Source organism: Periplaneta americana, chromosome 4 (assembly GCF_040183065.1).
Source record: "Periplaneta americana isolate PAMFEO1 chromosome 4, P.americana_PAMFEO1_priV1, whole genome shotgun sequence".
Classification (NCBI taxonomy): Eukaryota; Metazoa; Arthropoda; class Insecta; order Blattodea; family Blattidae; genus Periplaneta; species Periplaneta americana.
The window spans coordinates 80,043,666-80,056,118 of NC_091120.1; the positions used below are offsets into that span (position 1 = coordinate 80,043,666).

Genomic DNA, 12,453 nt, shown 5'->3' on the forward strand with positions numbered 1-12,453 from the left:
AAAAGCCATTGTGTACGAGAATGTTTTCCCCCCCCCCTTTCTCGTGAACGCATAATTTCAGCCATTCTGTTACTCTTGATTTAAAATTTGATACGTCGCTTATCAATCTCAATAAAACCTTTCACATTGTAGTCTTTCTCCTGGATACTGCTTTCTCCTGGTTTTTCCAATTACGAATTTTTTTATGGGCATTTTTGAATGCGAACTTTTTATACTGGACATTTTGTTGTGGACATTTTTGTATGTGGACGTTTTACTAGTGGACATTTTGTTATGGACATTTTTACTGGACTTTTTATCTTGAACATTTTGCTCTCGACATTTTTTGTTTTTTTGTTTTTTTTTTTTTTTTTGCCATCTTCCTCTGGTCATTTTGAAGTGGATAATTTAACCTTGAACCCAAATGACTAATATATTCCTGTTTCAGTTTATTATATTGAATTATCATTCGAAAGACTTGCATTAATTAATTTCTTGTGTTAACTCAAATAACAAAATAGAATTTCTTTTTCAGCATTGCACACAAAAGTAGTGTCATAAACATAGAAAAACAAATTACTTCATTTATAAATTTCCAGTTTAAGTAAATGTAATTAAAATTGCCATTAAAATACTACTTTTAGTATTGCTTTGCTAGTTACAAAAACCCGAAAAATTGAGATTGGTCATAAAAGTATCTAAGTGCTTGTTCACTTGTCAAAGAGAATGTATTCGGAAGAATGTTATTGTAAAACAATACGGTAAACGATATTTGCCCGCACATATAAAAGTTGCATCTTAAGTTATCAATAATCCTAACAGTTCTTACCGCTAGGTGACGTGTCTACCTCTTTGCAAGCCGACGCTGAATGTCCTGTCTGGCTTTTAAGTACAATTAATTTCACATTTCCCGCCATAGCGTTTCGAAGAGAGTGCAGTGCAGGTAATAACTCACACATTTAACTAATAGATGTGTCTGTGTGACCATGAGATTGAAACGCTCTCCTATGAAATCTATATCGCTGGCAAAAGTACAAAATCATGTAAGTTCATAGGACCAACATTTTTTAGAAATGTAATAAAACTCTTCTGTGTTAAATTTGCTTGACATATGGACAAAAGTATGTCATAAAATTATCTCAGAATAATTTCACATAATTTTACATACGTTTACGTATCTAGCAAAACTTCTCCATTGAGAGCCACAGAAGTTTCAACACAGTACAATATACATAATTGAAGAGGTGGATTCCAAAACCTACTAAGTCAAAAAAAGACTTTTTTCAGGAGAGCAATAAAATTGAAATAATTATTTTGGAGCTTATTATCTTAGTAATTTGTGTTGTATCACATCCGTCATAACGTAGATATGACATTACGAAATATTTGTGGCATTTACGTTTATATCTTACTATTTATAGGCGCGTGTTTTTTCAAAATTGCACTAATACATGACTTAGTCTGATTTGGAAAAAAATTCAGAATATTTCCATATACTGGTTAATTCAAGTATGCACATATTTACTACTAAATACTGTAATTTTTTACATGTTAGTTTTAACATGGAATATTATATTTTCCATTTACAGAAATAAAGAAATGAATTGCAAATCTGTGTTAACTGAAAAAAATATATATTACACTGTAGGTGTATGACAAATTCTTTAAATTATTACATACTATTACTTGTAATGTAGATTTTACACTTGACATTCATAAAAATTGAAAATGGTTGAATTGAATATTGAAATGTTCTATTTTCAGTGAAATTGAAATCTAACTTATTACTACACTAATTGAACTTAATATGTACATGTTAGTTTCAATATGAAATGTTTATTTTTGTTTATTTTCATTTGAACAACTGGCTCTTCTTCGTCATACGTACGAACAGTATTATCATTTTTCCCTTCAGATTCCTTCAGTACTTGTTCCAGGGGCGTATTTTGCGGACTACCCGGGGTACCGGCGGTAGCCCAAGGAAATTACAAAAGAAAAAGTTTATAATATAACATAATGTAATAATTTTGTATTATTAGTTTTACCATAGTAATTAAAATTAAAGTAATTGTTAGATATATTTTGTGTAATAATAGGGTCAGTGGTAGCCCAAACCCTTTAACCAGTATACGCCACTGCTTGTTCATAGAATTGTTTGGCTTTGCTATTTTCCTCGGGTATGTATTTCATCAGCTTAAGAACGTCATTCCTTTTTTCAAAGCTAATGGTATTTTTTAATGTTCCAGCAGGGATATTACTAGCGAACTGCAACGTGCAACTACAGTAGCAGGACTGAAATAAAACGCGCCAAACACTGCTAAGTCAGCTGACTCGATAGCATGCGCAACGACTTAAGTGAGTCTGGAATAAAACAACAGTTGACTTAGTTGGATTTGGAAAACACCGTCAATTTTGGCATTTAAAATCGACATGCATTAGCTGGATTTGACTTATATTCTGTTATTAGAATTGTGTAACATGTACAGGCGAACACACTAAGCAGCATAGCTAAAATCACCAAAAATTGACTTAGTTGGTTTTGGAATCCATCTCTTCAATTATCAATTAGCATCAATGTTCCAAAAGAAAAGCGCTGTAAGATAGAATTTAAGGCACTTATTTACGAAATATTTCACTATATTCGACGTGTGTACAGTAGTTAAGTTAGTGTATAATTAAGTTGTTCTAATTATAACCCAACATACATTGTTTTAATTGGTTATTTTACGACACTTTATTAACTGCTTTGGTTATCTAGCGTCTGAGTGAGATGAAGATGAATCTAGTGCCCAGCGCCGAAAGTTACGCAGCATTTGATCTTAATGGGCTGAGGGGAAAACCCCGGAAAAACCTCAACCAGGTAACTTGTCTTTCTCAGAATTACATGACTCAATATCTACAACAGACTGTTTTCGTGATAGACTGGGACATGGCTGTGAATCGTTAAACATGTAGAGTTTGGTTAGTAATAGTGTTTTGTTTAGTTTTATGGCCTACTCAAAGTGATTTTACAGAGGGTCGTACTGAAATTATGAGCAACATATTGTTATAATTTCAATTTCAACAATGTAACAAAAACGATTATATGATTATAATCTACAGACTTTATATTATGTATTGACATATTGTGACGTCATTAACTTCTATCAAGTGATCACAGGCAATGTTTGCAAAATGGTCGACAACGATGGTTCGTTTCGACAGCGTGCTGTCATTAAATTCCTTGTTAAAGAAGAAAAATTTGCTGCTGAAATTCACCTCAGACTTCAGCATGCATACGAAGATGTGTGCATGGGCGCCAGCAGTGTTAAGAGATGGGTGAAACATTTCGAAGTTGGGAACGAGCATCCAAGAAGAATCTCGTAGCGGTCGCCCTCGAACTGCCTCCACTGAACGTAACAAGGAAAGAGGTGATGAGTTCTAGGATTAATTTTGGTTGAATTTCTTGAACTTGGACAGATCATAAATGTTATCCATATCCACAACATTCAGACAGTTTTGAAGCAATATGGTATCAACTAAACGATACTCCAGCATATTTCAGACTTCCAGTTCGCCAATAGTTAGATCACTATTTTCCAGGTAGATGGATTGGAAGGAATGATCCTATTGCCTGGACAGCCCGGTCTCCAGACCTAACACCACTGGACTCCTTTCTCTGGGGCTGCATGAAGGAGAAAATGTACCAGACGGAGATAACAAGCAGGGAAGAGCTCGTTGCAAAGATGAACACGGCTGCAATGGAGATACACCAGCACGGATTGGATAATGTGCAGCGAGAGTTCAGACGGCATGCTGAAGTGTGTGTTCGTGCGAGAGGGGGACATTTTGAGCATCTGCTCTAGACAACTGACAATTAGCCTACCTTCTCTCAAGCAGACAGGTCCATTAGATGTGGAATGAAATGGGGATAGATACGTTACGTTATATTCGTGTAACTCGGAAACAGGGATGAATATTGAAAAAGTGTATTAGGATTTTTTTGTTGCAAATAAGATCCTGAATCACCTCCTTAAGGATTGACGTGACCTTTTGGTACAGCCTGTATATACTGTATATATTTTTAATGACTTTATGACCATTTCAAGAACAGTTTTAGATCACTCTTAACACTGATATACAGTATACATATATGTATATATATATATATACACACACACACACACACACACACACACACACACACACACACACCGTGTTTCATAAAGATTTGAGGAGTTACAACATTTTATTGGAAGTAAACTATTGAACTTGCTTTAATTGAACGAATAACTCAAAACAATTTTTATAGACCTACACAAATGTTCAATGTGTGTACCATGGCTGATACGGCACGCATTTACATAATAGACCTAGTTTATTTCTTGCTACACTCTCATCAACATCGAACTGTCGATAGAGTCAATCACTGCGATGATACGCTCCCTTAGGTATGCGATATTACGGAGCATGATAGGACGAATACCCTGTCTTTGTAACCCCACAAAAAGAAGTCACACGGTGCGAGGTCCGGTGATCTTGGAGGCCATATCATTAGGTACTGGTCATTTTCAAATGTACGGCCTATCCAACACCTTGGCAACATTATGTGGATTCTTTTCGAATTTGCCATGAAATACACGTTGGACAGAATCACTGACCTAGTAGTGTGAAATTCTAAAATGCAGAACGATTTCTTCACATACATAGCAGCCATTACATATCAATAAGGAATGTAATCTGCAGCTTAACAGAACAATGTGAGTGACGGCCTAGCGGCAGCAGAATATGGACTTCAGCTGCAGCTGAACAAAACAAAACGGTCTAGTGGCAAGAATGTAAACTTATGGCTCAACAAATCATAGGGTAAAGGTTGGTAATAAAGTGAAATTAGTAATATTGTGATAGTATTTTTGACAATTTATTACAATTTTACTGAGAGAGAGTAAGGTCGGTTTTTTGCGTCAACGTGTTAAGGTAATGTTCGTGGACAAGTTGCTGCACAAAAATTTCCAAAAACAACTATCAAATATTAATCTTTCACAGTATTGCCAACCTTTACCTTACGTACACAAACTGTTTGAGTTCCTCGTTCATTCTGAACTGGTTTCATTAACTTAAGTTCAATAGTTTACTTGCAATAAAGTTTTGTAACCCCTCATATCTTTATGAAACACGGTGTAGGCCTATATCAGTGGTAACAGTGATCTAAACTTGTTGTTGAAATGGCCATTATAAAAAATGGACTCCTGCCTATATGACATATATGTCTAAAAATGAAGGTAGTAGGCCACTGGCGAAACATGAATTTCTGTACTGGAGGAGAATTCGGCCGGTGCTGTGGATCGGATCCCGACATAGCTTAGATGGTAAGAGCACTCAGCGAGCCAAGCTGAGGGTCCTGGGTTCAATTCTCGCTACCGGAACAAATTATTCTCCATTAATAAGTAAAAATGACACGTTTTTTTAGAAAACTAGGTCTTCCAAAACATCAAAATGATACTTCACTTTTCTGTTACTCTTTAGTAAAGGAAAAATCCACCGAAATTAATCAAATGGCTAACGGTTCATCCGATTTGTAAAGTTTTTGCAATATAAGTAATATAAAGGAAGAGTGCAGTACAAATCATAATCAATGCCAGGAGGAAATCTAATTTCACGTCTTAAGAGACGCAATCAGTAAACTGAGGTAGGCCTAGACGGCGCTGGTAGACTCTCCTACCTTTTTTCTGCGGCCCTCTTCCTCAGGACTGGTGATGTACAGGTCGGCAATGCCCAGGAGGCAGTCGTCACACCTGCAGACGTCGCTGGACGTGGAGGACAAGGAGCTGGCGGAGTCCGTGGAATCCGTCCGGAGCAGCAGCGCCGGTGGGAGCGGCGAAGGGGGCGACCCGGACAAACAAGCCCCCGCCTTCTCCATCTTGGCCACCAGTAGCGTCTCCATCAGGGATCTGGGTCTCATCGGCGCCGACGTTACTGACGTCTGTGCTTGTTGAATGGTACTGGAAGACGCCGGTGGCGGCGGTGGTGTCGGGCTCCTCACGTCAGACGTCATCTTGGATGCGATCTTCGTACAAGGATATGAAAATCAATCTTGTTCCTAACACGCACTACAAATTCTTGCACTATTGATGTACACAGCTTCTGTTGAAGGATACGTTGCAGTAGAAGGAACACACAGCAGGAATAACAATGTAGGCGTTGTCCGCTGTCATCTTGACGGAGTTCTTATGCAGAGATAAGAGCAAAATATTCACTATGTCACGAATGGTAATTTTCCTCATGCAATAATAATTTTTTCGCAAAAAAAAATCACGTCGTTGTAGACAAGAAGTACACTAGGATGTTTATTTTGTTATGGTGCTTAATTCTTTATGCAGTACTGACGACAAACAGATGCTATTTCAAGATTTTTTTGTTAAAATTTTTAACAAGATGATTAATTCATCATCTAGTGACAGACGGTTGCTGGGTACACATCCAATGCATGACGCAATGGCTTTAATTGTATCCCTGTTCTAACTTCAGAATCTGCATTATTTATAAATGAATCTTCAGTTCTGCAAACTTATATTCTTAATGTTTGACAATTAAAACTTACTTTCTTCAGGTACGTTTAAATCCTCTAACTTAAAGTTAATAAAAGAAATATCTATGCCAGATTTTTCGGGTGCTATACATAACATACAGGGTGCTTATATATCACATAATTAAACCCCAATAATTGGGGTCATGTGCACTTAAACACAGCAAAAACGACGCTTGAAACTACTTCAGTTAAATCATGTCAAATATGCTTCTATCACTTCAGAAAAAAGATTTCGTATCTCTCGTAGATATGCAATCTTGTAGTAAACATTTATAAATACTCTTGTACATGTTTACTTACAGTTTATTGTCCCGCGAAATTATCACTCCGAAAATTCACTGTAAATGTCGCGTGTTTATAAACACAGTGTCTGAAATTAAGTGCTAGTATCACTTTACAAATTAAGATAGTCAAGTATGGAGATATTTGTAAAGCTACAATATCGTTTGTTGCTTTTATTAAATTCTATCGTAATAAATCTCCTAACTGGTGACGTAATTGTGTGGTTTTCTCACTTTATTACACACCTACACTACAATATTCAACCCACAGTCTCTATTAACATGTGCAACTCATAGTAAAGTTTCTCTGCTTTCGATTATGACGTAACTTAATGTTTTTATTTTCTTCCAGCGTTGTAGTATTTGCAAAACATGAAATGTATCAAACTGCACCATTAAAAATATCGGTGTTTTGTCCACTGACTTGTGCTGTTTGTAAAGTCACCATGCTGAAAACCATTTTGTCACGATTCCAGCACTAATAAATTAAACAAGTTCCATGATGCATTTCAACAGTTACATCTACAGATCGGAGAGATTTCACTCCCATCGCGGCGATAACATCTTTATGGCTCTCTTCTCTAGTTATTTTCTGAACCAGGATTCTTGAATGTAACGGGTCTGGTTTATACACTTTTATTTTCCTTTAATGCAGCATAACGTCTCATTTCAAACCACGGAAGATTAAAAAGTACAACTTTGAAGTAGATATTTTGGCAGCGGGACTTAATTTTGTCACTCGAGACTTGAAAGTGTCTTTTTTCCCCGTACTGCGGAGATGTTCACTGACACTCCACAACCTAAGGAGGGCAAAAGCAATAAAAAATCAATCTACTATCTTGCTCTAGAATTAGATTACAAAATACAAACTAAACATTATCACTTTCTGTGTTAAACGAAAATGTACCGTATGTCATAACCCGTAAGGTTTATTTCAAGTAGAGTGGGTACGTGAAGTGGAATATGATAGAGAGATCAATCTCGCTTAACACAGAAGGCAATAAAACTGAGACAGTTGAACTTAAAAAAAGAGAAACTGTATGAGCAGGCTTATGTATCTGACACTCGGCACAAAAGTACTGATAATCAAGTGGGAACAGACATAGAGTCGAAAAGATTAGATAATGACGTGATTTAGCCCATTTTTTAATGCAGAGAAACGTCACAATTTGCGTCAATGCGTTTCAAGAGGTTTAGATAAGATATCGAGCGACAGAGTTATGGAAATTAATATTCCAGGTGAATAATTTGTTTCGAAGTACAAGTGTGTTATTTCGCTGGAGGTCGAAGTCCGCGATTCCCAGATTAGAATTACTGCCAATTGGTTTCAAACCATAAATGTTCAGATATCACTTGAGTACAAGACACGTTTGTTTACATCTCGATTCTTATAAGACAAAGAATCGACAAAGAAAAATGAAGCGAGAATACCCAGTGTGTCTAATTATGAATAAAGAATGACGAAAATGTAGAGATAATTAAAAATGTTTCTATCACAAGATAAGGTAAAATTAATATAGATTCCTACAGACAAAAATTATTTAAATATAATAAATACGTTATTAATAATCTTACAAAAACGAGTGATGTCCGATGGAAGGGCTATTAGTTTTAGTTCACAAGGCTAAAATCTAAGAGTAAAAAACTGATTTACATGCATTAATTAAACTTCACGTTAACACTTTGTTTGTTAAAAGCATAAAATTACTTAGTCACACGTTACATGGATTAGAGAATGCATAGAGTAAACTGAGTTTCGACGTCAGATGGTTAAGACTATAGGCACAGTCTACTATATACAGTCACGAAGCTTGAGGTGATTTTTTGCAAATCTCGTGATAAAGCGCTCCAAGCGGTAAGCAACTAGAAACAATAGACTGTCCACGATCGACTTTGGATTGTGTCGTATTTCCATCGAGTGCTAGCTCGTTGCGTATTTCACATTGATGCTTGTGAAATGTTCGTTATTGGTTGTAATGAAAATGTTAATGGCTAAAATACAATAATTGGAATAATAATATTTTACTAGAGACGTAGAAAAATTAAAATTGTTTTAATGAAATTTATTGATCACGTTTTATTTTCAATTCTGGTGGGATTATTATTGCTTAGGGCTACTTTTTATTTCAAAGGATATGTTTTTAATTATAGCTGTTAATTTTGTTAATTTTATTTGTTACTTTACTAGAGACGTAGAAAAAGTCTGTTACAATAAAATTTATTGATCACGTTTTATTTCCAATTCTGGTGTGATTATTATTGCTTAACCTCATCCCACTTTGTTAACTACGTAAGCCTACACTACAAGTACCGATACACGTAAGTTACTCCATTAATTCATATTTCCATTATTATTGTTGTAAAGAGAAATGCAAATTAATATTTATTGCTTTCATAGTTAATTATCGCTATAATCTTGAATGAGTGAAGCTATTATAGTAAATTTCAGTTCGTTTTGCACAAACAAAAATTATATTAACTTATTTCTTGCAGGTATCTTCGAGTTTATGGTGGAATTTAATATACTTCATTAAAATAATAAATTAACTTCATGCATTTAATATTTCAATAATGGAAGGAAGGCGTTAATTTTTCCAAAAGAACACGACAACGAAAGTGTAACATATTTTGTCGTCTGCTAGGAGAGAGATCTGCGATGATGAGGCGATAGTAGCGATCCTAGTGGTGGGCAACTACCCATGTTTGCATTTTTACTACATATTGAGCTTCGCGACTGTATATAGTAGACTGTGCTATAGGCCCGGGATGCAAAACTGGCGAGAGAAGGGTGGAAAGCATGGGGAAAGCGTTGGCTCTCCATACACAATCCACCGGCGTTGAATGACGTATCTGTGGCCCGTACGTAATTACATAAGACAGACACTGAATACAAATCCCCTCCACTACCAAGTCAGTGACGCGGGAATGGAAGGAAAGGGGTGAGTGACGCAATGCCACAATTGTCGCCCAGTTCTCCAAGCCTGCTACAGACTAATACAGTACATTATAAGAACTCAACTCAATGCACAGTATACAACCGAGAGACTAATTCCAAGCGAATGTTGTTGCCAGTGGTGGAAAATATCGGAACTACATCTCGTATTACACAGGACGATCGATATTGCAGGTATCTATTATACCAATAAGATTATTATTATTATTATTATTATTATTATTATTATTATTATTATTATTATTATTATTATTAGTAGTAGTAGTAGTAGTAGTAGTAGTAACAGTAGTAGTAGTAGTAACAGCAGTAGTAGTAGTAGTAGTAGTAGTAGTAGTAGTAGTAGTAGTAGTATTTTTCACATTACTTCCCCAAGATAGAGTTCGCAATGATGTATCAGTTTCAATGAAATATTTAACCACAATAGACCTACGAATACCACACATATCATATGAATATAACAGTTGAACATTACACTGAAAACCATTGACAACACATTTCTTCTACTACCCAATCTGTTCACATCAAAGGTCTGCGTCTTAAATATTCAAACATAACAGGATCACCAATATCTAATTACTGATCAGATGAATAAAAGTGGCTAATATGGCTACTTTATCGCCGACTAAATTTCTAATAATAAATAATACTTCTGAATAGTTCAGTCTTTATCCGTAATATTATTTTACCTTTAAACTAAATAATAATGGTATTTCACAAACTACCTCAAATTAGTGCAACTCTGAAAATATTGAGATTAGGACACATGTTTATATGACATATTTAGCTCAGAATGTCTTCGGAAATAAGCTCCATAAGTGGTGGCAAATCCTTGTGAATCACCCTGTATATGTATGTGTATATGTGTGTATATATATGTGTATATATATGTGTATATATATATATATATATATATATATATACGAATAATTTTATCTTGACAAGATAATGTTATTATTTAACTAAATTTTACCCTTGTCATTAAATTACTTATTATTTTTCTTGGGAGTTAAGATTTATTTATTTTTGTGTTTGGTTTAGGTGTATTAATCAATAATTGATTATTTAAAATAGGACCTTATATATATATATATATATATATATATATATAATATAAAAATAATGAATAGTACGCAATTATTATTGTTAGTAATATTAAATCCTTATATATAAATAATAGTAACAGTATATATAGGCCTATACATAAATCATCATCGTCTTCATCATTACCATGAACGTTCAATCTTAGTACCGATTAGATCTATTGATATGGATCCCAAGATGTCCCTGATCTTCCCAACGCTGTCTCCGTCTTTCCGGATTTCGGTATACTCGTGATTGGTATGCCAAAGATAAATGTGGGAGACGATCTTTGTTCACCTTATGAACATGGTCACTCCAATTTTTCTGATATCATTCAACATATTTGAAATATGCAGTATGTCTCGAATATTTTTATTTCTTTACCCCTCAAGCATAGTGTAACCCAACAATAGGCTTAGTCGTAAAATGTCTTATGTGGAGCTCCTATTTTTCTCTTGTATTTCCTGCTGAGTACCCAGACATCTCTGCTATATTTAAAGCACGAGTTTGAAGTGACATTGTGCCAACGTATTTTTCTACTTCTATTCACTTGTTTTCCAAAATGTCTATTTGTTGCTTCATTCAATTGACTGCATAATTTCGATGTCATTATCATTTCTGTGTTCGAAGATAAACGACCAATATAATTTAACTATGATACTTGTCCTATGACTACTCTTCCAGTTCCTACTTTTACATTGCTTAAATTGTTTATATTTTTTATTTTATTCTTCTTCATTCTCATATGTTTAAAGAATATTGAGTGATTTATGTGTATGTTTGTATAGAAGTATGGAATTTCCAATCTTGTAGACAATAGAAATCGCTGACCTCATATTCAGCTGTTGAATGATTACTAAAATTACACAGAACACGAAGAACTTTGATTTTTTTCAGTTCCCAGTGTCATTCGCCTAATAGCAATTACTTACTTCTCTGTTTTCCCACCTATGAATCTCCAATCAACCAGACGTGACATGACCAACAAAGTAATAGTCGCTTACCGTGTTATTCCTTGCATGATGCGCAACTATTTTCTTGTAAAACTACAATCATTGTTTGTAACATCTCACAAGGTCTCTCTAGATGCCTTCGACCTGAAGCATTCTTATATAAGAGAACAACAGACGTAGAAAGAACCAAGCCTCACAATGAGGGAACCGTCAAGGATTCTCGCAGTGAGACAAACTGTAATGTTCAACTCTTCACAGTTGTTGCTTTGTTATTGTTATTACGCGAAGTATAATTAAGTTAAATGGTGAAAAGGTAAAATCTGTCTTCATTTTCAGGATGTAAATGTTTACACTATCCCGAAGAATGAAAAAAAGAGCTTGTATGGTCATTTAACGACGCTGTATCAACTACGAGGTTTAATTAGCGTTGATGGAAATGGTATTAGCGAGATGAGACCGAAGATTCGTCATAGATTACTTGACATGTACCTTACGGTTGGGGAAAACTTTGGAAAAAACCCAGCCAGGTAATCAGCCCAAGCGGGAATCGAACCCGCACCCGAGCGCAACTCCGGATCGGCAGGCAAGCGCCTTAGCCGACTGAGCTACCTCGGTGGCCTGTATGTATGTATGTATGTA

The 12,453-nt window shown here is 35.3% G+C and overlaps 1 protein-coding gene across 2 annotated transcripts in view; it reads right to left on the reverse strand.

Moving 5' to 3' along the window:
* IP3K2 (Inositol 1,4,5-triphosphate kinase 2) overlaps window positions 1-12,453 on the reverse strand; it is an 851,156-nt gene that overhangs the window by 562,026 nt on the left and 276,677 nt on the right. For both annotated transcript variants that reach the window (XM_069823611.1, XM_069823612.1), the window contains exon 3: window positions 5,681-7,628. In XM_069823611.1, the coding sequence (XP_069679712.1) occupies window positions 5,681-6,013 (333 nt within the window). In that variant the 5' untranslated portion in view covers window positions 6,014-7,628. The remainder of the gene's footprint in view (window positions 1-5,680; window positions 7,629-12,453) is intronic.